The following is a 27,189-nucleotide window of genomic DNA, read 5'->3' as shown; positions in this document are numbered from 1 at the left end:
CAGCGCGTGTGGCAGCAGTGAGTGGCCCTGTGGTCCTGGTGTGCGCGCGCATCACATCCGCCAGGGTCTTGACGGCATCAGTTAGCATGCGGCCAGTCGCGGCAGTTGCTGCCCCGAACTCGCGCACACTGGTCGCCAGCGACTCGATGGCCTCAGGCATGCGCCCCACCACGCTCATGAGCTCCGTGTGGCGCCGGTCCGAGTCGTCGGCCATCTGATCGAGCTTCCGCACCTCCTCCGAAGTGAAGGTGTCCGGACTGGAGTCGCGACTCTCCCGCTGGGGAGGAGGGGGCCGAACTAGGGGACCCTTGCCGCGTTGGTGACGGCGAGTGTGCCGAGCAGCAGCACTCCCCTCTGATCCTTCCCCCCTTTGGGGGGAAGGCCGCGGGCCACGCGCACGGCTGCTGGGTGGCTGGACGCCACTGGTCCCAGAAGCTGCATTGCCCTGCGACAGTTCCTCCAGGCACTCGTCCAGTGAGGAGGTGTCAAGCATTTCCTCCTCTCCTGCGGGACGTGACTGTTCCCCCGAAGGTCCGGCTTGCTCCTCCTCCTCCTCCTGGTTGGAGGTGCTGTCACTGGCAGCCTCAGGGTCCTGGTCGTCACCAGCTGAAAGCAGGAATGCACAAGAGTAGCTTCAGAGTGAGGAGACGGCGTCAGCGAGGGAGTTAGGACTGGTGGGATTCAGCGCATTGGTGGGACAGTGGCAAAGGAGGTAGCTCGGATGGGCCAGTGTGACGCGAGAGGGCCAAAAGGCGAGGTCCTTACCATTGCCGGGCAGTGGAGGGTCGGATACACCGCACGCTGTGGGGACAATCACACGGGCTCCCATGAGCACACACACGCGCTCCTCCAGCCGAGTGAGCTTCTGCAGCTTGGCGCGGCCACCCCTGGCACGGGCCTGGCGATTAAACGCTACTTTAGCCTGCAAGAGAAAGGACGGGCTGTAAGTGCGCAGTGAAGCCCTGATGTAGTGTGCACTGCCTCCCATGGTGGAATAGCTTGGACAGAGTGAAGCCCTGATGTAGTGTGCACTGCCTCCCATGGTGGAATAGCTTGGACAGAGTGAAGCCCTGATGTAGTGTGCACTGCCTCCCATGGTGGAATAGCTTGGACAGAGTGAAGCCCTGATGTAGTGTGCACTGCCTCCCATGGTGGAATAGCTTGGACAGAGTGAAGCCCTGATGTACTGTCCACTGCCTCCCATGGTGGAATAGCTTGGACAGAGTGAAGCCCTGATGTAGTGTGCACTGCCTCCCATGGTGGAATAGCTTGGACAGAGTGAAGCCCTGATGTAGTGTGCACTGCCTCCCATGGTGGAATAGCTTGGACAGAGTGAAGCCCTGATGTACTGTCCACTGCCTCCCATGGTGGAATAGCTTGGCCAAAGTGTAGAGTGCCGAATGGCCATTTGATGCTCATGACTGTCCCAATGCTGCTGGCTGAGCGCTGGCCAAAAGGACTTTCAGGTCCCTTTGCCCATCATGTCAGGTGTACATGCAAGAATGAGGAGGAGACTGGAAAGGCTACTCACCCTCACAATCCTGGTCAGATCGTTGTATTTCTTACGGCATTGTTTGTGGGTCCTGGGGGCCTCGCCGGTGAACGTCACCCTCTGGGCGATCTGCTTCCAGGCTTTGGTGTAGTCGTGGTGGGTTGGATTCCTCCCACTCTCTGGAAACAAGATCTTGCGCCTCACCTCCAGAGCTGTGACCATTATGTCCAGATCACCCTCTGAGAAGCGCAGGGCACGCTGACGGGCCTTCTCTGGCGTTGCCATGACTCCCTGGGGCTGAGCAGTAGTGTTGAGGCCTCTTTGCAAGGCTGCAGTGTGCAGGGCGTGGCAGCAGACCAATTCGTCCCTTCCCCCTTTAAGAGCTGGTCGGCACCACGGGGTCTGCTGTCAGTGCAAAAATGACCGCACCCGTGCTGCGCCCCGCCTGGGCGCTATCCCTCTGGACCGCCGGCTTAGCGCCTAAAGAGAGTAGTGGAACGCCTCTTTTAGCGCTCCACCAACCTCTTAGGGCGAAGCCACTGAATTCCCGGCAACGGGGCGCTACTTTGGGGCGGGCGCTAACTTCGGGCGGGCGCTAAAGCTAGCGCCCCAAAACTGCCTATACTGAAAATCTAGCCCAGAGTCTCAGTTAAGGAGATCTTCGAAATGCTCCTTCCAGCGGGTACTGACTGCCTCTCTGTCCTTGATGAGTACCTCTCCATTCCTGGCCCACAGTGGGGTAGGACCTTGGGTGCTTGGGCCGTAGGTGGTCTTGACTGCGCTAAAGAATCCATGCATGTTATGGTTGTCAGCTGGCTGCTGGATCTCCTGCGCTTTCTCCACCCACCATCTGTTCTTTAGGTTGCGAGTTTTTTGTTGAACCTCGGCCTTCAGGCGTCTGTAGAGCTGCTTTCTTGCTCTCGAGTTCTGTTGCTGTTTCCAGACCAGGAATGCCTTGCGCTTGCGGCTTATTAGCTCCTGGATCTCCTGGTCGTTCTCGTCGAACCAGTCTTGGTGTTTCCTGGTCGAGTGACCGAGCGTCTCTTCACAGGTGCTGATTATGGAGGCCTTGAGTGCAGACCAGGCGCAGTGGACACGCTGTGTCTCTGAATCACTGGGAGTCGTCAGGTTGGTTGTGAGGCACGGGCTGAATAGGACTTTCTTAGTAGGGCCTTTGAGTGCTCCAGCGTTGATTTTCCTGCGGCATTGCTTCTGTTGCCGCCGCTGTTTTGGTGCTACGTTGATGGAGATGACAGAATGGATTAGGCGGTGGTCTGTCCAGCAGGTGTCAGTTTGTGTCATGGCGCGGGTGATGCGGACGTCCTTGCGGTCTCTTGCTCGGACAATGACGTAGTCCAGCAGATGCCAGTGCTTGGAGCAAGGGTGTTGCCATGAAGCCTTGTACTTGTCTCTCTGACGGAACAAGGTGTTAGTCATGACAAGGCCATGTTGTAAGAATTTCATCAGGCGGAGGGTACTGTAATGATCAAAAGCATGTCATTCTATAGTGGACACTAGGTGGAGCCGTAGAGCTGTGTAGAGCAGTATATAGCTGTATGTATATAAGACTACACTACCCAGCTGTATGTATATTAAGACTACATTACCCATGAGGCACTAGGCTACCCACAAGGCAGCAGTCAAGATGGATGCCTCTACAGATACTGTACCTAGTCCACATGTGCTCAAGAAAGTGTCTAGCAAAAGCTAGCTGTGTTCATAATAAGAATGTCTATTTATTAATGAACATAATATGGTACCAGGAACTGGTGAAGATCTGCTGAAAATTGTGAAAAGCGACATGGAGAATTTGAAGCCACCAGAGCGTTTGAAACTCACAGGAAATATCGACTACAATTGGCAGACTTTTAAACAACAATTCGAACTCGACATTGCAGCCATCGGATTCGGTACAAAGCCAGATGCAAGGAAGATAGCGTTGCTGCTTACGGTTGTAGGCCCACAGGCGATAGAGGTATTTAATACATTTGTATTTAATCCAGAGGAGAACAGAGAAAAATTAGAAGATGTGCTAAAAAAATTTGATGCACATTGCTCTCCCAAAAAGAATGAGACCTATGAAAGATACATCTTCCGTTCTCGGACACAGCAGCAAAATGAGACTTTTGATAGCTTTATAACTGATCTGAAACTGAAAGCACAGACATGTAATTTCTCTGAGCTCAAAGCATCCATGATTCGTGACCAGATTGTGTTTGGTATTCATGATAAAAAAGTCAGGGAACGTCTGTTGAGAGAAACCGAACTAAATTTGGAAAATGCTGTGAAAATATGCCAAGCCAGCGAGCTAGCTCGCAAGCACGCGAAGACTTTCAGTGAAATCAATAATGATGCGATTGTAATGAGTGATAATGCTGCTGTCGGTGCTGTGTCCTACAAGGGGAAGAAACGTGGGCAGAACAGAAATGAAAAGCAATCGGAGGATGACATTTTTAATTGTAAACGCTGTGGTTACAAACACCAGTTAAGACAATGCCCAGCGTTTGGAAAAATGTGCACAAAGTGTAATGGAAAGAATCACTTTGCCAAACAATGCTTTTCAAAAGTAAAAACTAAGAAAGGGCAACGAGTTAATGTAATTGAGGACACTGATTTAAGTGAGACATTTTTTGTAGGAATGGTGTCATGTGACAATATCAAAAAGGATACAGAAAATGTGCAGCCCTCAGAAATGGACAATGCTGAACATAAAGTTAATGCAGTAAAAGAGGACAAATGGATGATCCCACTGCAGGTAAATGGAGCATTAGTTACCTTGAAACTAGACACTGGGGCAAAAGCAAACTTAATCAGTATGAGTGACATTAACAATATGAAAGAAAAGCCCAAAATACAGAAAAAGTCAGTACAACTGAAGGACTATAATGGACAGAAAATAGATAGCTTAGGTGTATGCAGACTTAAAGTGACAGTCAAAGACAAAGTGCATCATCTCATGTTTTCTGTTGTGGCTGAAAGACTTGATTCACTACTGGGTGACAAAGCTTGTGAGGACTTAGAACTGGTCAAGAGAGTCTACCGTATAAACTGTGCCATAAGCAGACCAGATGACTCGATGGATTCTGTAGTGAATAATTTCCAGGATGTGTTCAAAGGATTTGGAGTTCTACCATTCACTTACAAGATCCAGCTAAAGGAGGGTACTCAGCCAGTGGTACATGCTCCACGAAGAGTTCCAGCACCCCTGCGTGACCGGCTCAAGAATGAACTGGACAGAATGACCACACTAGGAGTCATCAGGAAAGTCGAAGAGCCAACAGATTGGGTTAACTCCATGGTATGTGTAAAGAAAAAGAACAGTGATCTAAGAATATGCATGGATCCAAAGGACTTAAATGCAAACATAAAATGTGAACACTACCAGATTCCCAAGCGAGAAGAAATCACCAGTGAAATGTCAGGTGCCAGATACTTTACAAAGCTCGATGCCTCACAAGGATTTTGGCAACTAAAACTGGATGAAGAGAGCACCAAATGCTGTACCTTCAACACACCATTTGGCAGGTATTGTTTCCTCAGAATGCCTTTCGGGATAATATCTGCATCTGAAATCTTTCATAGAGTGATGGAACACATAATTGAAGGTCTGGAAGGAGTTCGGGTCTATGTTGATGACATCATCATCTGGGGCTCCACACTGAAAGAACACAATGAGAGACTGACTAAAGTGCTACAGAGCATACACCGGAATGGACTGAAGCTCAACAAAGCCAAGTGTCAGTTTGGCGTCCAGGAAGTCACTTTCCTAGGGGACAATCTAACTGGTAAAGGAATAGAACCAGATACGGAAAAAGTAAACGCAATACTCAAAATGCCCCGACCCACTGACAAAAAAGGAGTGCTACGCATCATGGGGATGATAAACTTCATTGGAAAGTTCATTCCTAACTTGTCAGCCAAGACAGCCTGTCTGCGAGACCTGCTACATAAAACAAACGAGTTCGCATGGACAGAAAGACACGAACAAGAGTGAATAAACCTCAAAACAGTGCTGACAACCACACCTGTACTCACCTTCTTTGACCCAACAAAAAGAATCAAAGTGTCAACGAATGCATCAAAAGATGGCCTAGGTGCGGTCTTGCTACAAGCAGAGGGTGAAGATTGGAAGCCTGTTGCCTATGCCTCCAGGTCTATGACTGATACTGAGTGTCGATACGCCCAGATTGAAAAGGAATGTCTAGGCTTGGTAGTTGGACTAGAAAAGTTTCATGGCTACACACTGGCCTAGAAATTGGGTATAGCCCCGCTTGAGGCGTTAGAACTGGCGATGCGCAAAGTTTATAGCCAGACGAAATTATCGGCGCCTGGCGCGATATTGGGCTGCATCGCCCCTAAAGGGGATTGAGGCGCGAATTCACGCATTACACGGGTCTCCTAAGGCGCTAAACTTCTGGCGCAACCCAATTTCGGAGCGGACGGTCGCAGCGCAGGTGCTCTCAACTACTGATGGCCACGAGGTTTCCAGGCACCGGCCAGCTCTGAAAGGGGTGGGTCAATCAGCTTCAGCATCCACACTCTTCGCCTTGCAGGCCTCAGATTCGGCGCAGGCCCTTCTCTGGCGCTAAAAACTTGGACCAGATGGAGAAGGTGAGACAGAGCGCTTCACCAATGAGGTTCTGGAGCAATTGGTGGCCGCAGTGGAGCGCCGGCGAGATGTTCTCTGCCCAGACAATGGCACGAGGCCGAATCATCAGGACTACCGACGAGCTTGGAGGGATATATGCCAGAGGGTCAACTCCAGCAGCATGGTGACCAGGAGCCCTGTCCAATGCAGAAAGAAATTCAACGACCTCACTCCGGTCGTGCGGGTGAGTGTTGTTTCTGCAAACTTCTGCATCCCTTCATTTGCACCTGACTTTATGGCTACAGGGTGGGCTGTGCCCCATTGGCCATCTGCCAGCAAGCGCCCATGGCCCTTTCTGGGTACACACATGCACATTTGCCTCAAGGCATCATGTAAGGGCTCTTGCACCATGGGGGGCATGAGATGATCACTCAGGGCATCATGTAACATAACTTCCCCTCCTTTCCCCTGCAGTCGAAGCTGGCGAGGATTGGCAAAGACCAGCTTCGCACCGGTGGAGGACCTCCATAAGTGGTCACTCTCACGGGTCTCGAGGAGAGAGTCCACCAGATTCTTGGAGGACGTTTGAGTGGTCCTGTAACCACTGCAGCTGCCGACCCCATTGTCAACAGCGATGGTAAGGTTCACACCTTTAACAACTGTCTCCTTCCACTTGTTCCCCCCGCCAGCATGCTTTCTCACTGTGGACCCATGTCATAGCCTTGCCGCAATCTGGCATCCCTTGCTGCCAAGCTGTCCTTTTGCTAAAGCCACCCTTCCACCTCCCTGCTTTCAGATGCTCCATCACCAGCTCGGGCGCCGGGCCCTCAAGCTGCCAGTGCCAGTGCCTCCGAAGGCTCAATGAGAAAATTACTGTCCAACAGAAGGTCACCAATCTCTCCAGCAACGATCAGAATGGCCAGCCCAAATGGCTGCAGCTTTTATACTAGTGCTGTCCCCTTTAAATAGCGCCCCCCAAGTCCGAGAAGGGCCTGGGAATGCTCCATCCAACTGTCACTAATAGCGCCAGGCGAAATGGTTGCGGGCGCCACCGAATATCCGGTCAGGGGCGCCAAAAGGCGTTGCACACTGAAATGACGTCATGATCTGCCTGCGCCTGCGGGCGAGCGAGCGAAAAGAGTTAGCGCCGGCGCTAAAAGTATACTCAATATGGGAGGTGGCGCTATATTCACTGCGCCTGCCCGAAAATTGGGTAACGCCCCAATTCTCGGGCTCTTTAGGCGCTAATTGCTGGCGCTACCAACCGAATTTCTAGGCCATGGACTTCCTACCTTCACAGTTGAGACAGACCACAGCCCTCTGGTTGCCATCATAAAAAAAAAAACCTGAATGAGATTTCCCCAAGGATTCAACGACTCATGATGAAGCTGCAAAGATATGACTTTGAACTGATCTGCACACCAGGCAAATACATAGGCCTAGATTTTCAGTTTAGGCAGTTTTGGGGCGCTAGCTTTAGCGCCCGCCCGAAGTTAGCGCCCGCCCCAAAGTAGCGCCCCGTTGCCGGGAATTCAGTGGCTTTGCCCTAAGAGGTTGGTGGAGCGCTAAAAGAGGCGTTCCACTACTCTCTTTAGGCGCTAAGCCGGCGGTCCAGAGGGATAGCGCCCAGGCGGGGCGCAGCACGGGTGCGGTCATTTTTGCACTGACAGCAGACCCCGTGGTGCCGACCAGCTCTTAAAGGGGGAAGGGACGAATTGGTCTGCTGCCACGCCCTGCACACTGCAGCCTTGCAAAGAGGCCTCAACACTACTGCTCAGCCCCAGGGAGTCATGGCAACGCCAGAGAAGGCCCGTCAGCGTGCCCTGCGCTTCTCAGAGGGTGATCTGGACATAATGGTCACAGCTCTGGAGGTGAGGCGCAAGATCTTGTTTCCAGACAGTGGGAGGAATCCAACCCACCACGACTACACCAAAGCCTGGAAGCAGATCGCCCAGAGGGTGACATTCACCGGCGAGGCCCCCAGGACCCACACACAATGCCGTAAGAAGTACAACGATCTGACCAGGATTGTGAGGGTGAGTAGCCTTTCCAGTCTCCTCCTCATTCTTGCATGTACACCTGACATGATGGGCAAAGGGACCTGAAAGTCCTTTTGGCCAGCCCTCAGCCAGCAGCATTGGGACAGTCATGAGCATCAAATGGCCATTCGGCACTCTACACTTTGGCCAAGCTATTCCACCATGGGAGGCAGTGCACACTACATCAGGGCTTCACTCTGTCCAAGCTATTCCACCATGGGAGGCAGTGCACACTACATCAGGGCTTCACTCTGTCCAAGCTATTCCACCATGGGAGGCAGTGCACACTACATCAGGGCTTCACTCTGTCCAAGCTATTCCACCATGGGAGGCAGTGCACACTACATCAGGGCTTCACTCTGTCCAAGCTATTCCACCATGGGAGGCAGTGCACACTACATCAGGGCTTCACTCTGTCCAAGCTATTCCACCATGGGAGGCAGTGCACACTACATCAGGGCTTCACTCTGTCCAAGCTATTCCACCATGGGAGGCAGTGCACACTACATCAGGGCTTCACTCTGTCCAAGCTATTCCACCATGGGAGGCAGTGCACACTACATCAGGGCTTCACTCTGTCCAAGCTATTCCACCATGGGAGGCAGTGCACACTACATCAGGGCTTCACTCTGTCCAAGCTATTCCACCATGGGAGGCAGTGCACACTACATCAGGGCTTCACTCTGTCCAAGCTATTCCACCATGGGAGGCAGTGCACACTACATCAGGGCTTCACTCTGGCCAAGCTATTCCACCATGGGAGGCAGTGCACACTACATCAGGGCTTCACTGCGCCCTTACAGCCCGTCCTTTCTCTTGCAGGCTAAAGTAGCGTTTAATCGCCAGGCCCGTGCCAGGGGTGGCCGCGCCAAGCTGCAGGAGCTCACTCGGCTGGAGGAGCGCGTGTGTGTGCTCATGGGAGCACGTGTGATTGTCCCCACAGCGTGCGGTGTATCCGACCCTCCACTGCCCGGCAATGGTAAGGACCTCGCCTTTTGGCCCTCTCGCGTCGCACTGGCCCATCCGAGCTACCTCCTTTGCCACTGTCCCACCAATGCGCTGAATCCCACCAGTCCTAACTCCCTCGCTGACGCCGTCTCCTCACTCTGAAGCTACTCTTGTGCATTCCTGCTTTCAGCTGGTGACGACCAGGACCCTGAGGCTGCCAGTGACAGCACCTCCAACCAGGAGGAGGAGGAGGAGCAAGCCGGACCTTCGGGGGAACAGTCACGTCCCGCAGGAGAGGAGGAAATGCTCGACACCTCCTCACTGGACGAGTGCCTGGAGGAACTGTCGCAGGGCAATGCAGCTTCTGGGACCAGTGGCGTCCAGCCACCCAGCAGCCGTGCGCGTGGCCCGCGGCCTTCCCCCCAAAGGGGGGAAGGATCAGAGGGGAGTGCTGCTGCTCGGCAAACTCGCCGTCACCAACGCGGCAAGGGTCCCCTAGTTCGGCCCCCTCCTCCCCAGCGGGAGAGTCGCGACTCCAGTCCGGACACCTTCACTTCGGAGGAGGTGCGGAAGCTCGATCAGATGGCCGACGACTCGGACCGGCGCCACACGGAGCTCATGAGCGTGGTGGGGCGCATGCCTGAGGCCATCGAGTCGCTGGCGACCAGTGTGCGCGAGTTCGGGGCAGCAACTGCCGCGACTGGCCGCATGCTAACTGATGCCGTCAAGACCCTGGCGGATGTGATGCGCGCGCACACCAGGACCAGAGGGCCACTCACTGCTGCCACACGCGCTGTCTCAGGCAGGCATCGCCAGGGCAGGCGCCGCGCTGGACCATCCCAGCAAGCCGGCCGTCGGCTGATTGCTGCGGATCCTGCAGTGCGGGCCCGGCTGAGTGCCACCGCGCCACAGCACCAGCCAGCGCATCCCAGACGCCAGCTGGCCCACATTGCACCATCCGTCGCCGCCATTCCCCCTCTGGGGCGTCAAGGGCAAGCGGCTGCAGCTGATGGTGGCCAGGCTCAGGCGCGCCACTCAGGAGACGGCCCCTCGAGGCCCAAACGCCGTGTAGGCCGCCCCCCAGTGGCATCTGGCGGAAGGGCATCTGAGCCTCAGGCGCCTTCCCCCAGCCTCGCAGCAGCCACTGGGCAGAGCTTGCGAAGGAGCAGCAGGCAGGGCAGGGGAGGCAAAATGCTGGCCAAGGTCTCGCCCTCGCGGGCCACTCAGTAGAGGGTGTGGCCAGCTTTCCTTTAATATGGCGGTGGCCATCTTTATTTTGCCCATGGTTGTGCTTTTGGAGGGCTTTTTTTTTGCGTTAGGCCGACGTTGAGGCCCGGTTTCAATAAAGGTGGAGTGGCTCCTCCCCAGTTTGTGGGAGTGAGTCGTTTGTTGGGCTTTTTGTGGGGCCCGTTTATTGTTTTTGGGGATTCATGTGGGAAGGGCTTTTCATTTTTGTTTAATAAAAAATTATCTTTAATCATGCAGTCTCCATGGTTGTTCTTCTTAGTGTTTGTTGGCTTCGCCGGCTGAGGGCTTGCGGAGCGGCTGCATTCATCTTCCCTCATGGCCCCTGGCCATTCCCTGACAGGGGGCTTAGAAGTACCGTGTAATAAGGTGGCGTCGTGCGGCCCTTGGCCCTGGTCGCTCCCTCCTGGGAACGTACTCCTGCTCCTCCTCCTCCTCCTCCTCCTCCTCCTCATGCTCCTCCTGCTCCTCCTCCTGAGGTGCTGGTCCAACGTCAGGTGGCAGTGCCTGAGTCCTGCGGATAGCCAGGTTGTGTAGCATGCAGCAAACCACCACAAATTGGGAGACCCGGTCCGGCGAATACTGGAGAGCTCCTCCGGAGCGATCAAGGCAGCGGAACCGCTGCTTGAGGACCCCAATAGTTAGCTCGATGATGTTGCGGGTGGTTTGATGGCTCTCGTTGTAGGCCTCTTCAGCAGCGGTCCTGGGCGCGCGGAGCGGGGTCATGAGCCAGGTGCACAAAGGATAGCCTTTGTCCCCGAGTAGCCATCCTCTTGGGGGAGGCTGTGCCTGGAACATGTCATGCACAGTACTCTGCCGCAGGATAAAGGCATCGTGGCTGCTGCCTGGGAAGCTGGCATTGACTGCCATGATGCGCTGCTTGTGGTCACAGACCAGCTGCACATTCAGAGAATGGTAGCCCTTCCTGTTGCGATACTGCTCGCCATGCTCCAAAGGGGCCCGCAAAGCCACATGCGTACAGTCAATGGCGCCCTGCACCAAGGGGAATTCCCCGAGTCTGGAAAATCCCAATGCGCGCTGATGCTGGCTCTCCAGGGCCATGGGGAAGGAGATGAATTGGCTTCTCCTTCTGAACAGTGCTTCGGTCACCTGGCGGATGCAGCGATGCGCGCCGTACTGGGAGATGTTTGCTATGTCCCCAGCAGCGTATTGGAAGGAGCCGGTGGCATAGAAGTTCAATGCCACTGTCACCTTCACTTCCACCGACAGAGACGTCCTGCACCTGAGCTTTGGCCGCAGATCTCGGCGAAGCAGGTGGCAGATCTCTGCAATCACCCCCTTCCGGAATCGGAGCCTTTTAACACATCGCGCGGCACTCATGTTTAGGTAGGAGCGCTGCTGGCGGTATAGCCTGACTGGGTAAGGCCTACGTGGCCGACGCCTGTAGCCCCCTCTGCCTCTAGCCAGGGCTGCCCCTCTCACAATACGTCTGCGAGCCCTACGGACATGGAGCTGCAGCTCCGCGTTGGCACCCCATGCAACCCCCATCAAATCCTGGCAAACACTCTAATTTCCAAATGGCCACTTGCAGCGCTGTTGCCTGAGTCCAAAAATACCTGGCTCTTGCTGCTTGAAACCAGTTAGCTATCCTCCTTGTTGTGTCTCCAGAAATGCGTTGCACAAGACTGTTTTCTGAAATAATGGATGGCCTTTATACTGGAGAGGACGTTCCCTTTAATTAGCGCCCCCCGGGGCCCGCGCTGGTTGTGTTGCGTTCCTTTTTCCAAACGCTCCGGCCGCCCGCCGCACAATGGGGCGGTCCGACTGAAGTTTGCAATCGGGGCGGCCAAAGGGCGTTGCACGAGGATGTGACGTCATTTTCTGCGCGCGCATCCGGGCGGGCGCTAAACTTTGCGCCGGCGCTAACGGGCAACTTAATTTGGGGCGGGGCGCAAACTGCGCTGCGCCCGGGCGCTACACGCATAGCGCCCGGAAATCACTTCTCTTAAGGCGCTAACTGCTGGCGCAAGCAACTGAAAATCTAGCCCATAGTGTTAGCAGATGCACTATCCCGAGCACCCACAATGAGTCATGTGAGCTCTACTGAAGAAGACGTGGATGTTCATGTGAGTATGGTCACTGCTGCGCTGCCCGTGTCAGACACAAAATCAAAGCAAATAGCAGAAGAAACAGTAAAAGATACAGGCCTAGAAATTGAGTTTGCGCTGCGCCAGGGCTTTAGCGCCGGAAGTTAGCGCCGGCGCTAAGTCACTTTGCGCGCGCCAAAAATTCAGTAGCGCTGCGCCCAAACGGCTGCCGGCGCTACTGAAGGGTTTTAGCGCCTGAAAACTGGCGCAACGCGCCGCATTGCGGCGCTATTCCGGCGCTGCGGCGCCCGCTGCGGTGCGGCAGGCTCGGGAAGTGCAGGCCTCCTCCTTCCGTTAAGGAGGAGCTGCCTGCACCCGGCCGCGGCCCGCGCAAATGTCCTCAAAAATGAGCCCGGCACCTCGGACAAGTGCCGGGCTTGCATCTGTTCCGCGGGGGTGTGGGGGGGAGAAGTCCGGGGAGGGAGCTGCGGGCAGGCGGCCGGCGGGAAAGCGGCCGGCCGCCGCGCCTCCTTAAAGCGCCGGCGCAGACTCCGGCAGCACTCGTTTGCCGGAGTCTTAGTTGCGGCTGCCACTGGCGAGGCGGCCGCAACTGAATTTCGGCTTGGGGCCGGGTTACCACGGCAACCGGGACGCTGCGCACACCGATGACGTCATCGGTGCCGGCGCAGCGCTACCGGTCTACCGCCGCGGAAGGGCCCCAGGCAATTTAGGAACCGGCGCCAATTGCAGCGCTAGGCCCTCTAGCACCGCAAAATCGGTGCTAAGGGCACTGAATTTCTAGGCCACAGTATTACAAACAGTAATAGAGAACATTCATCATGGTTGGCCAAAAGGTTCCTGTCCAAAATATTTTCACATAAGGTCAGAATTGAGTGTCGCAAGTGGACTATTATTAAAACAGAACAGAATAGTCATTCCACAGGCTTTACGTCAAGACATTCTCAAAAGGATTCATGAGGGACACCTTGGAATTGAAAAATGCAAAAGGAGGGCAAGAGACACTGGCCTAGAAATTGGGTATAGCCCCGCTTGAGGCGTTAGAACTGGTGGGCCTAGAAATTCACTGGCCTTAGCGCCGCTTTTGAGGCGCTAGAGGGCCTAGCGGCGAAGTTATGGCCAGTTTTGAAATTGACAGGGGCCCTAAATCGGTGTTAGGCCGGTAGCGCTGCGCCGGCACCGATGACGTCATCGGTGTGCGCAGCGTCCCGGTTGCCATGGTAACCCGCCCGAACTCGGAAATTGAGTTGCGGCCGCCTCGCCCGTGGCAGCCGCAAGCAACGTTCTGGCAGAGGTGCCTTACAGAACGTTGCGCCGGCGCATTAAAGGCCCCGCGGCGGCCGGCCGCTTTCCCGCCGCCCGCCTGGCCGCAGCTCCCTCCCCGGACTTCCCCCCCCCCCCCCCCCCCCGGAACAGAAGCAAGCCCGGCACTTGTCCAAGGTGCCGGGCTCATTTTTAAAAAGATTATCGCGGGCCGCGGCCGGGTGCAGGCAGCTCCTCCTTAAGGGAAGGAGGAGGCCTGCACTTCCCGAACCTGCCGCACCGCAGCGGGCGCCGCAGCGCTGGAATAGCGCCGAAATTCAGCGCATAGCGCCAGTTTTCAGGCGCTAACAGCTTTCAGCAGCGCCGGCAGCCGTTTGGGCGCAGAAGTAGTGAATTTTTGGCCCGCCCAGCGCGACTTAGCTCCGGCACTAACTTCCGGCGCTAAAGCCGTCGCTGCGCCAAAACCCAATTTCTAGGCCGTGATGCGCAAAGCTTATAGCCAGACAAAACTTATCGGTGCCTGGCGCGATATTGGGTTGCATCGCCCCTAAAGGGGATTGAGGCGCGAATTCACGCATTACACGGGTCTCCTAAGGCGCTAAACTTCTGGTGCAACCCAATATCGGAGCGGACGGGCGCAGCGCAGGTGCTCTCAACTACTGATGACCATGAGACTTCCAGGCACCGGCCAGCTCTTAAAGGGGTGGGTCAGTCAGCTTCAGCATCCACACTCTTCGCCTTGCAGGCCTCAGATTCGGCACAGGCCCTTCTCTGGCGCTAAAAACTTGGACCAGATGGAGAAGGTGAGACAGAGAGCAGAGCGCTTCACCAATGAGGCTCTGGAGCAATTGGTGGCCGCAGTGGAGCGCCGGCGAGATGTTCTCTGCCCAGACAATGGCACGAGGCCGAATCATCAGGACTACCGACGAGCTTGGAGGGATATATGCCAGAGGGTCAACTCCAGCAGCATGGTGACCAGGAGCCCTGTCCAATGCAGAAAGAAATTCAACGACCTCACTCGGGTCGTGAGGGTGAGTGTTGTTTCTGCAAACTTCTGCATCCCTTCATTTGCACCTGACTTTATGGCTACAGGGTGGGCTGTGCCCCATTGGCCATCTGCCAGCAAGCACCCATGGCCATTTCTGGGCACACACATGCACATTTGCCTCAAGGCATCATGTAAGGGCTCTTGCACCATGGGGGGCATGAGATGATCACTCAGGGCATCATGTAAGGTCTCTTCCACCATGGGGGGCATGAGATGATCACTCAGGGCATCATGTAACATAACTTCCCCTCCTTTCCCCTGCAGTCGAAGCTGGCGAGGATTGGCAAAGACCAGCTTCGCACCGGTGGAGGACCTCCACAAGTGGTCACTCTCACGGATCTCGAGGAGAGAGTCAACCAGATTCTTGGAGGACGTTTGAGTGGTCCTGTAACCACTGCAGCTGCCGACCCCATTGTCAACAGCGATGGTAAGGTTCACACCTTTAACAACTGTCTCCTTCCACTTGTTCCCCCCGCCAGCATGCTTTCTCACTGTGGACCCATGTCATAGCCTTGCCACAATCTGGCATCCCTTGCTGCCAAGCTGTCCTTTTGCTAAAGCCACTCTTCCACCTCCCTGCTTTCAGATGCTCCATCACCAGCTCGGGCGCCGGGCCCTCAAGCTGCCAGTGCCAGTGCCTCCGAAGGCTCAATGAGAAAATTACTGTCCAACAGAAGGTCACCAATCTCTCCAGCAACGATCAGAATGGCCAGCCCAAATGGCTGCAGCTTTTATACTAGTGCTGTCCCCTTTAAATAGCGCCCCCCGAGTCCGAGAAGGGCCTGGGAACGCTCCATCCAACTGTCACTAATAGCGCCAGGCGAAATGGTTGCGGGCGCCACCGAATATCCGGTCAGGGGCGCCAAAAGGCGTTGCACACTGAAATGACGTCATGATCTGCCTGCGCCAGCGGGCGAGCGAAAAGAGTTAGCGCCGGCGCTAAAAGGATACTCAATATGGGAGTTGGTGCTATATTCACTGCGCCTGCCCGAAAATTGTATAATGCCCCAATTCTCGGGCTCTTTAGGCGCTAATCACTGGCGCTACCAACCGAATTTCTAGGCCACTGTTTATTGGCCTGGCATAAATAAGGACATTGAGAACATGATAGGCAAATGTGAGACATGTCAGAAACACCAAAACAAACAAGCAAAGGAACCAATGATAGAATCTGACATACCAACAGCACCATGGCAAAAGGTTGGTATGGACCTTTTTCATTTAAATGGTAAAGACTATCTAATAGTGATTGACTACTATTCTAACTATCCTGAGATGGCGCTGCTCTCAAGCAGCACAGCAAGCAGGGTCATAATGCATGTAAAATCCATCTTCGCCAGACATGGAATTTCCAGGATTGCAGTTAGCGACAATGGTCCGTGCTTCACCTGTAAGGAGTGGCAACAGTTTGCAGCACATTATGACTTTCAGCACATCACATCCAGTCCTTTGTATGCTCAGTCAAATGGTAAGGCAGAGAAAGGTGTTCAAGTTCTCAAGCAGCTACTGAAGAAAGTGACAGAAAGCAAGTCTGATCCTTATCTTGCCCTGCTGAGCTACCGAGCCTCACCTTTAGACTGTGGTTCTTCAGCTGCTGAACTACTAATGGGTCGCAAGTTGCGCACCACGCGACCCTGCTGTGCAAAAGAACAGCAAAGTGAGGAACTGAGACAGAGACTTCAACTGTTAAAGCTGAAACAGAAATCATACTATGACAAGTCATCCAAAACTCTAAAACCATTGACAAGGGATGATGTTGTCAGGATTGAGGATCCAGATGCATGGAACAGGAAAGCTACAGTTCTTGAGGAAGTAGGACCAAGGTCATACACTGTTAGAACTGAGGAAGGACAGATTCTCAGGAGGAACCGCCGTTCCCTCCTAAAAACACAAGAGACTATTCAAGAGCAGATTGATGACAATGCCGCAACTGCATCTTATCATTCACCGCCAGAACAATCTCATGAAGACACATCAGACTTACCTGTGTTGAGAAGATCCACACGTGAAGTAAAAAAGCCTGATAGACTTAATCTTTGAGTACAATGTAAAGCTTTGAAAATGTGTTGACTGTTTTGAAAATGTTTATGTTTATAGAGCACTAACAAAAGTGTTACTGATATTATCTTTATTGTTTTCTTGAAAGTTGATTGATATTGATTTTGTTAAACCTCAAAGAAAGGGGGATGTAATGGTCAATAACATGTCATTCTATAGTGGACACTATGTGCAGCCGTAGAGCTGTGTAGAGCTGTATATAGCTGTATGTATATAAGACTACACTACCCAGCTGTATGTATATTAAGACTACATTACCCATGAGGCACTAGGCTACCCACAAGGCAGCAGTCAAGATGGATGCCTCTACAGATACTGTACCTAGTCCACATGTGCTCAATAAAGTGTCTAGCAAAAGCTAGCTGTGTTCATAATAAGAATGTCTATTTATTAATGAACATAATAGGTACCATTGGAGTTGGCTTTCCCTACCCCCTTTCTGCCGATCACACCTCCACAGAGGTCTGTGTCCTTTCCAACTCTGGCATTAAAGTCGCCAAGGAGGATCAGCTTGTCACACGTTGGGACTCGGGACAGGGATTGTTCGAGGCTGGTGTAGAATTCCTCTTTGTTCTTGTCTGTGGCTTCCAGTGTTGGGGCGTACGCACCGATGACGGTAGCGCACTGATTCCGGGCTAGGGTGAGCTGAAGAGTCATGAGGCATTCGTTTATTCCACAAGGGGAGTCTCTCAGACGTTCAACTAGCTCATTGTTTATGGCGAAGCCGACCCCATGGAGGCAGCGTTCTTCTTCAGGTTTGCCTTTCCAGAAGAAGGTGTAACCACCTTGAACTGGCCTTCCCCTGCCCGCCGGGTCTCACTTAGGGCGGCGATGTCAATGTCGAAACGTCTGAGCTCCTGGGCAATGATAGTAGTACGGCGTTCCGGTCTGTCACTGTTGGGGTTGTCCATGAGGGTCCTGACATTCCAGGTCCTGAACTTCATTTTAAAGGGTGGAAGATTCCTGTGCGTGAATTCCTTTAACGTGGGGTGGCCGTTGCACACCAGCTACCGCACGGGCTTGACAGAGCAAGGTCTTGGTCCAATGGCAAGGGGATCCAAGACGATTGGAGACCAGGCTCTGCTACATTGGCCTAGCACACACACACACACACACGCATACTCCTACTGTCCTCCTCCCCCCTTCCCGCAGCTCCTCTCTGCCTGGGTTTCATAGGCTGCAGTGTGGTCCTCCCGATAATCCAGCTAAGCTGTTTAAGTGATGCTGGTTGCGGGATAAATATTGGCCAGGACACCGGGGATAACTCCCCTGCTCTTCCTCAAATAGTGCCATAGGAGAGTGGATGCATTTCATATGTTCAGGAACCTACCTTCATTTCAACATTCTCAATCCTTCAATCAGTGTGAAGCTGCAGAGCTCAGCATCGACACACTTTGCTGCAGCAAAAGCAGCCCGTGTACACCACGGGGCAGTGCCACACACCTACATTCCTCAGTCAGTGATTTTATGTATGTAAGAGAATCAATTTATGGCACATCCCAAAATAAATGGAGCCTGTGGCAAAGAGAGAGAGAGCAATGTCCAGGTATATCACTAGGAGGGATAGAGTCTATGATGGGGTAGATTGTACATAGGGTGTGAAGGAGAAAAACCTTGACAATATACAGACTTAGTGAACATAGCCTGGCCATCGAAAAAGGCAGACACAGACAGACCCGGCTGCCAAGAGAGGACAGGATATGCTCTCACTGCAGTCAGGGAATGGTGGAGACAGAGATGCACTTCCTCACAGCCTGTGGAAAATATCAGGGCATCAGGGAGAATTTCTACTCAAAATTCAGAAAAATATGCCCTGAATTCAGAAATTTGAATGACGACCAAAAACTCCTAATCCTACTAGGGGAACAGAGAAATTGTGTAACCTTAGCGGCACACTATGTTACAGCTTGCCATAAACAGAGGGACAACCATTAAATCTAAGAAAAGAGTATATACAAATTATACGAATGTATATTTATACACTCAGGGATATATCTGTTTATACACTGTATGGATAGATCTGCGTTTATGTGTTCAACCATAAATGTTTTTCAATGCTTTGGCAACATAAGATGTACCTTGTCATGCCAATAAAGCGATTTGAATTGAATTGAATTGAATTGACAGGTGATACAGAATACTGTGGGTTGGGAAACACGCTCAGTGTTTTCTGTGACTGACCCGATGTTTTGCTAGTTGTATCTCACAGATCTGGAGATCGATGGTGGAGACTCGTTGATGGTGCAGTAACTCCTGAGTGTGTGTCAGCCACGTTAGGATCTCCTGGAGGGCATGTTGGAAATGTCCCAGCTCAAGCAGTGTCGCCTCCAACTTGTGCTGCAACAGAATGAGAGACATCTGAAGCTGGAGTGCCCCCGACCCGAGTGTCCCTCCGACCCGAATGTCCCCCCGACCCGAGTGTCCCCGACCCGAGTGTCCCCGACCCGAGTGTACCCCCGACCCGAGTGTCCCCCGACCCGAGTGTCCCCGACCCGAGTGTCCCTGACCCGAGTGTCCCCGACCCAAGTGTCCCCCTGACCCGAGTGTCCCTGACCCGAGTGTCCCCGACCCGAGTGTCCCCGACCCGAGTGTCCCCCTGACCCGAGTGTCCCGTCCCGAGTGTCCCTGACCCGAATGTCCCCCCGACCTGAGTGTCCCTGACCTGAGTGTCCCCCTGAACCCGAGTGTCCGCGACCCGGGTGTCCCCGACCCGAGTGTCCCCGGCCCGAGTCCCCCCGACCCGAGTCCAACCAACCCAAGTCCCCCCAACCCGAGTGTCCCTTGGACTCGAGTGTCCCCCTGACCCGAGTGTCCCTGACCTGGGTGTCCTCGACCTGAGTGTCCCTCCGACCCGAGTGTCCCCCTGACCCGAGTGTCCCCGACTCGAATCCCCCCAACCCGAGTGTCCCCGACCCGAGTGTCCCCGACCCGAGTGTCCCCAACCCGAGTCCCCCGACCCGAGTGTCCCCCCAGCCCGGGTCCCCCCGACCCGACTGTCCCCGACCCGAGTACCCCGACCCGAGTGTCCCTGACCCGATTGTCCCCGACCCGAGTGTCCCCGACCCGAGTCCCCCGACCCGAGTGTCCCCCCAGACCGAGTCCCCCCGACCCGAGTGTCCCCGACCCGAGTCCCCCGACCCGAGTGTCCCTGACCCGAGTGTCCCCCGACCCGAGTCCCCCGACCCGAGTGTCGCCCCGACCCGAGTGTCCACGACCCGAGTGTTTCCCCGACCCGAGTGTCCCCGACCCAAGTGTCCCCGACCCGAGTGTCCCCGACCCGAGTCCCCCGACCCGAGTGTCCCTGACCCGAGTGTCCCTCCGACCCGAGTCCCCCCGACTCGAGTGTCCCCGACCCGAGTGTCCCCCCGACCCGAGTGTCCCCGACACGAGTGTCCCCGACCCGAGTGTCCCCGACCCGAGTGTCCCTCCGACCCGAGTGACCCCGACCCGAGTGTCCCTCCGACCTGCGTGTCCCCGACCCGAGTGTCCCCCGACCGGAGTGACCCCCTGACTTGTGTGTCCCTGACCCGAGTGTCCCCCCGACCCGAGTGTCCCCGACCCGAGTGTCCCTCCGACCCGAGTGTCCCCGACCCGAGTGACCCCGACCCAAGTGTCCCCCGACCCGAGTCCCCCCGACCCGAGTGTCCCCGACCCAAGTGTCCCCCCGACCCGAGTGTCCCCCCGACCCGAGTGTCCCCCCGACCCGAGTCCCCCCAACCCGAGTGTCCCCCTGACCCGAGTGTCCCCGACCCGAGTGTCCCTGACCCGAGTGTCCCCCCGACCCGAGTATCCTGACCCGAGTGTCCCCGACCCGAGTGTCCCCTGACCCGAGTGTCCCCGACCCGAGTGTCCCCTGACCTGAGTGTCCCCTGACCCGAGTGTCCCCCCGACCCAAGTGTCCCCCCGACCCGAGTGTCTCCCCGACCCAAGTGTCCCCGACCCGAGTGTCCCCGACCCGAGTGTCCCCCTGACCCGAGTGTCCCCGACCCGAGTGTCCCCCTGACCCGAGTGTCCCCGACCCGAGTGTCCCCTGACCCGAGTGTCCCCCGACCCGAGTGTCCCCCCGACCCGAGTGTCCCCCCGACCTGAGTGTCCCCGACCCGAGTGTCCCCCCGACCTGAGTCTCCCCGACCCGAGTGTCCCCGACCCAAGTGTCCCCGACCCGAGTGTCCCCCTGACCCGAGTGTCCCCGACCCGAGTGTCCCCGACCCGAGTGTCCCCCTGACCTGAAGTGTCCCCCCGACCCGAGTGTCCCCGGCCCGAGTGTCCCTGACCTGAGTGTCCCCCTAACCCGAGTGTCCCTGACCTGAGTGCCCCCCTGACCCGAGTGTCCCTGACCCGAGTGTCCCCCGACCCGAGTGTCCCCCTGACCCGAGTGTCCCTGCCCCGAGTGTCCCCCGACCCGAGTGTGCCCAACCCGAATCCCCCCGACCCGAGTGTCCCCCGAGCCGAGTGTCCCCGACCAGAGTGTCCCCGACCCGAGTGTCTCCGACCCGAGTGTCCCCCTGACCCGAGTGTCCCCGACCCGAGTGTCCCCGACCCGAGTGTCCCCCTGACCCGAGTGTCCCTGACCCGAGTGTCCCCCGACCCGAGTGTCCCCAACCCGAATCCCCCGACCCGTGTGTCCCCAACCCGAGTGTCCCCCCGACCCGAGTGTCCCCGACCCGAGTGTCCCTGACCCGAGTGTCCCCCGACCCGAGTCCCCCCGACCCGAGTGTCCCCGACCCGAGTCCCCCGACCCGTGTGTCCCTGACCCGAGTGTCCCCCGACCCGAGTCCCCCGACCCGAGTGTCGCCCCGACCCGAGTGTCCCCGACCCGAGTGTCCCCCCGACCCGAGTGTCCCCGACCCAAGTGTCCCCGACCCGAGTGTCCCCGACCCGAGTCCCCCGACCCGAGTGTCCCCGACCCGAGTGTCCCTCCGACCCAAGTCCCCCCGACCCGAGTGTCCCCCCGACCCGAGTGTCCCCGACACGAGTGTCCCCGACCCGAGTGTCCCCGACCCGAGTGTCCCTCCGACCCGAGTGACCCCGACCCGAGTGTCCCTCCGACCTGCGTGTCCCCGACCCGAGTGTCCCCCGACCGGAGTGACCCCCTGACCTGTGTGTCCCTGACCCGAGTGTCCCCCCGACCCGAGTGTCCCCGACCCGAGTGTCCCTCCGACCCGAGTGTCCCCGACCCGAGTGACCCCGACCCAAGTGTCCCCCGACCCGAGTCCCTCCGACCCGAGTGTCCCCGACCCAAGTGTCCCCCCGACCCGAGTGTCCCCCCGACCCGAGTGTCCCCCCGACCCGAGTCCCCCCGACCCGAGTGTCCCCGACCCAAGAGTCCCCGACCCGAGTGTCCCCGACCCGAGTATCCCGACCCGAGTGTCCCCCTGACCCGAGTGTCCCCGACCCGAGTGTCCCCGACCCGAGTGTCCCCCCGACCCGAGTATCCTGACCCGAGTGTCCCCGACCCGAGTGTCCCCTGACCCAAGTGTCCCCGACCCGAGTGTCCCCTGACCTGAGTGTCCCCTGACCCGAGTGTCCCCCTGACCCAAGTGTCCCCGACCCGAGTGTCCCCGACCCGAGTGTCCCCCTGACCCGAGTGTCCCCGACCCGAGTGTCCCCCTGACCCGAGTGTCCCCGACCCGAGTGTCCCCTGACCCGAGTGTCCCCCGACCCGAGTGTCCCCCCGACCCGAGTGTCCCCCCGACCTGAGTGTCCCCGACCCGAGTGTCCCCCCGACCTGAGTCTCCCCGACCCGAGTGTCCCCGACCCAAGTGTCCCCGACCCAAGTGTCCCCCTGACCCGAGTGTCCCCGACCCGAGTGTCCCCGACCCGAGTGTCCCCCTGACCTGAAGTGTCCCCCCGACCCGAGTGTCCCCGGCCCGAGTGTCCCTGACCTGAGTGTCCCCCTAACCCGAGTGTCCCTGACCTGAGTGCCCCCCTGACCCGAGTGTCCCTGACCCGAGTGTCCCCCGACCCGAGTGTCCCCCTGACCCGAGTGTCCCTGCCCCGAGTGTCCCCCGACCCGAGTGTGCCCAACCCGAATCCCCCCGACCCGAGTGTCCCCCGACCCGAGTGTCCCCGACCAGAGTGTCCCCGACCCGAGTGTCCCTGACCCGAGTGTCCCCCGACTCGAGTGTCTCCCTGACCCGAGTGTCCCTGACCCGAGTGTCCCCCCGACCCGAGTGTCCCTTGACCCGAGTGTCCCTTGACCCGAGTGTCTCCGACCTGAGTGTCCACCAACCCGAGTGTCCCTGACCCGAGTGTCCCTGACCCGAGTGTCCCTGACCCGAGTGTCCCCGACCCGAGTGTCCCCGACCCGAGTGTCCCCGACCTGAGTGCCCCCCTGACGCGAGTGCCCCCCTGACGCGAGTGTCCCTGACGCGAGTGTCCCCGACCCGAGTGTCCCCTGACTCGAGTGTCCCCGACCCGAGTGTCCCCTGACCCGAGTGTCCCCTGACCCGAGTGTCCCCCCGACCCGAGTGTCCCCCCGACCCGAGTGTCCCCGACCCGAGTGTCCCTGACCTGAGTGTCCCCCTGACCCAAGTGTCCCTGACCTGAGTGCCCCCCTGACCCGAGTGTCCCTGACCCGAGTGTCCCCCGACCCGAGTGTCCCCCTGACCCGAGCGTCCCTGACCCGAGTGTCCCTGACCCAAGTGTCCCCCGACCCGCGTGTCCCCGACCCGAGTGTCCCCGACCCAAGTGTCCCCGACCCAAGTGTCCCCCGACTCGAGTGTCTCCCTGACCCGAGTGTACCTGACCCGAGTGTCCCCCCGACCCGAGTGTCCCTGACCCGAGTGTCCCTGACCCGAGTGTCCCTTGACCTGAGTGTCTCCGACCCGAGTGTCCACCGACCCGAGTGTCCCTGACCCGAGTGTCCCCTGACCCGAGTGTCCCCCCGACCCGAGTGTCCCTGACCCGAGTGTCCCCGACCTGAGTCCCCCTGACCCGAGTCCCCCCAACCCCAGTGTCCCCCTGACCCGAGTGTCCCCGACCCGTGTGTACCCGACCCGACTGTCCCTCCGACCCGAGTGTCCCCCTGACCCGAGTGTCCCCGACCCGAGTGTCCCCGACCCGAGTGTCCCCCGACTCGAGTGTCTCCCTGACCCGAGTGTACCTGACCCGAGTGTCCCCCCGACCCGAGTGTCCCTGACCCGAGTGTCCCTGACCCGAGTGTCCCTTGACCTGAGTGTCTCCGACCCGAGTGTCCACCGACCCGAGTGTCCCTGACCCGAGTGTCCCCGACCTGAGTCCCCCTGACCCGAGTCCCCCCAACCCCAGTGTCCCCCTGACCCAAGTGTCCCCGACCCGTGTGTACCCGACCCGACTGTCCCTCCGACCCGAGTGTCCCCCTGACCCGAGTGTCCCTGACCCGAGTTCCCCCGACCCGAGTGTCCCCGACTCGAGTGTCCCCGACCCGAGTCCCCCCGACCCGAGTGTCCCCGACTCGAGTGTCCCCGACCCGAGTGTCCCCCTGACCCGAGTGTCCCCAACCCCCAAGTCCTTGAACACCTCCCACCCCGCCGAGTCCATGATCCCCCCCCGAGTGCCCAAACCCCCTCCCCCCGATAACTCAACCCCCCCGATAACTCAAACCCCCCCCGATAACTCAACCCCCCCGATAACTCAAACCCCCCGATAACTCAAACCCCCGATAACTCAAACCCCCCGATAACTCAAACACCCCTGATAACTCAAACCCCCCGATAACTCAAACCCCCGATAACTCAAACCCCCCCCGATAACTCAAACCCCCCCGATAACTCAAACCCCCCCGATAACTCAAACCCCCTGATAACTCAAACCCCCCAGATAACTCAAAACCCCCCGATAACAAAACTCCGAGCATGGCGGCCAGAGGCCGACCCGTGAAGAGAGAGAAGTAGGCCCCGGGCCATGGAGCATGGAGCCGGCGACGGTGAAGAGGAGGCCGCATTGGAGCATTAACATCCCGACGATGTGTTCGGCGAGTCGGGCAGAGGAGCGCAGCGCAACGAGCAGCAACAGCAGACTCACGACATGCTGCAGCACGTCGGCCGGCAGCTCCATTTCGGGTAACTCGCAGTCCGGATGGGAGGAGGGGAGCCGGGCATGGTGGCCAGAGTGGGAGAAGCAGGCCACCACATGTGGAGCCGGCAACAGTGAGGAGGAGGCTGCAGTGAAGAGGAGGACGGAGCGACTGAGGGACATCGTGCTCCCACTGCCACGGGAAGCCATTGTATTGACTCTGAACGCGGCGCTGTATGTATAGCTGACGCGTCCCTACGGGGAACAAGCATTCCATTGTACTTGTTACATATGGCAAATAAATCTAATCTGAATCTGAATCTGAATCTAACTCAAACCCCCCCGATAACTTAAACCCCCCCAATAACTCAAACCCCCCCGATAACTCAAACCCCCCCGATAACTCAAACCCCCCAATAACTCAAACCCCCCCGATAACTCAAACTCCCCCCGATAACTCAAAACCCCCGATAACTCAAACCCCCCCGATAACTTAAACCCCCCCAATAACTCAAACCCCCCCGATAACTCAAACCCCCCAATAACTCAAACCCCCCCGATAACTCAAACTCCCCCCGATAACTCAAAACCCCCGATAACTCAAACCCCCCCGATAACAATCCCCCCCCGATAACATAAGAACATATCAACATAAGAAATAGGAGCAGGAGTAGGCCATACGGCCCCTCGGGCCTGCTCCGCCATTCAATAGGATCATGGCTGATCTGAATCTAGACTCACGTCCACTTCCCTGCCCGCTCCCCGTAACCCCTAATTCCCTTATCTGCTAGGAAAATGTCTATCTCCATTTTAAATTTATTTAATGTTGCAGCTCCCACAGCTCTCTGGGGTAGCAAATTCCATAGATTCACCACCCTCTGAGTGAAGAAGTTTCTCCTCATCTCAGTTTTGAAAGGGCAGCCCCTTATTCTAAGATTATGCCCCCTAGTTCTAGTCTCACCCATCAGTGGAAACATCCTCACCGCATCCACCCGATCAAGCCCCCTCACAATCTTAGATGTTTTGATAAGATCGCCTCTCATTCTTCTGAACTCCAATGAGTAGAGTCCCAACCTACTCAACCTTTCCTCATACGTCAACCCCCTCATCTCTGGAATCAACCGAGTGAACCTTCACTGAACCGCCTCGAGAGCAAGTATATCTTTTCTTAAATATGGAAACTAAAACTGCACGCAGTATTCCAGGTGTGGCCTCACCAATACCCTGTATAACTGCAGCAAGACTTCCCTGTTTTTATACTCCATCCCCCTTGCAATAAAAGCCAAGATTCCATTGGCCTTCCTGATCACCTGCTGCACCTGCATACTAACTTTGTGTGTTTCATGCACCAGGACCCCCAGATCCCTTTGTACTGTAGCACTTTGCAGTTTCTCTCCGTTTAGATAATAACTTGATCTTTGATTTTTTCTGCCAAAGTGCATAACCTCACACTTTCCAACATTATATTGCATCTGCCAAATCTCTGCCCACTCACTTAGCCTGTCTATGTCTTTTGCAGGTTTTTTATGTCCTCCTCACTCCTTGCTTTCCCTCCCATCTTTGTATTGTCGGCAAACTTGGATATGTTGCACTCGGTCCCTTCCTCCAAATCGTTAATATAGATTGTAAAGAGTTGGGGTCCCAGCACTGACCCCTGCGGAACACCACTAGTTACTGATTGCCAGCCCGAGAACGAACCATTTATCCCAACTCTTTGTTTTCTGTTAGATAGCCAATCTTCCACCCATGCCAATATATTACCCCCAATCCCGTGATTTTTTATCTTGATCAGTAATCTTTTGTGTAGAACCTTGTCAAATGCTTTTTGGAAGTCCAAATACACTACATCCACTGCTTCCCCTTTATCCACCCTGTATGTTACATCCTCAAAGAATTCGAGCAAATTTGTCAAACATGACTTCCCCTTTGTAAAACCATGCTGACTCTGTCCTATTAAATTATGTTTATCCAAATGCTCCATTACTGTATCCTTAATAATGGACTCCAACATTTTGCCAACCACAGATGTTAGGCTAACTGGTCTATAGTTTCCAGCTTTTTGTCTACTTCCCTTCTTAAATAAGGGAGTTACATTAGCAGTTTTCCAATCTGCCGGGACCTTTCCTGAGTCCAGGGAGTTTTGGAAAATAATCACCAATGCATCCACAATCCCTACCGCCACTTCTCTCAAGACCCTAGGATGTAGGCCATCAGGTCCGGGGGGTTTATCCGCCTTAAGTCCCATTATTTTACTGAGTACCATCTCCTTAGTGATTTTAATCGTGTTTAGCTCCTCCCCCCCATTGCCCCCTGTTTGTCCAGTGTTGGGATATTTTTAGTGTCCTCTACTGTAAAGACTGATACAAAATATTTGTTCAGCGTCTTTGCCATCTCCATGTTCCCCACCACTAGTTTCCCGGTCTCATCCTCTAAGGGACCAACGTTCA

The 27,189-nt window shown here is 56.1% G+C and overlaps 1 protein-coding gene across 1 annotated transcript in view; it reads right to left on the bottom strand.

Moving 5' to 3' along the window:
• macf1b (microtubule actin crosslinking factor 1b) overlaps positions 1-27,189 on the bottom strand; it is a 565,261-nt gene that overhangs the window by 218,979 nt on the left and 319,093 nt on the right. Inside the window, exon 18 of the mRNA XM_085987168.1 lies at positions 18,929-19,084. Within this exon, the coding sequence (XP_085843294.1) occupies positions 18,929-19,084 (156 nt within the window). The remainder of the gene's footprint in view (positions 1-18,928; positions 19,085-27,189) is intronic.

The sequence above is a fragment of the Somniosus microcephalus genome, chromosome 5 (assembly GCF_052327205.1).
Source record: "Somniosus microcephalus isolate GS21.2 chromosome 5, FLI_Smic_1.0, whole genome shotgun sequence".
Lineage (NCBI taxonomy): Eukaryota > Metazoa > Chordata > Chondrichthyes > Squaliformes > Somniosidae > Somniosus > Somniosus microcephalus.
The sequence above is the reverse complement of the archived record's forward strand: the minus strand, read 5'-3'. Positions and strand labels throughout refer to the sequence as shown.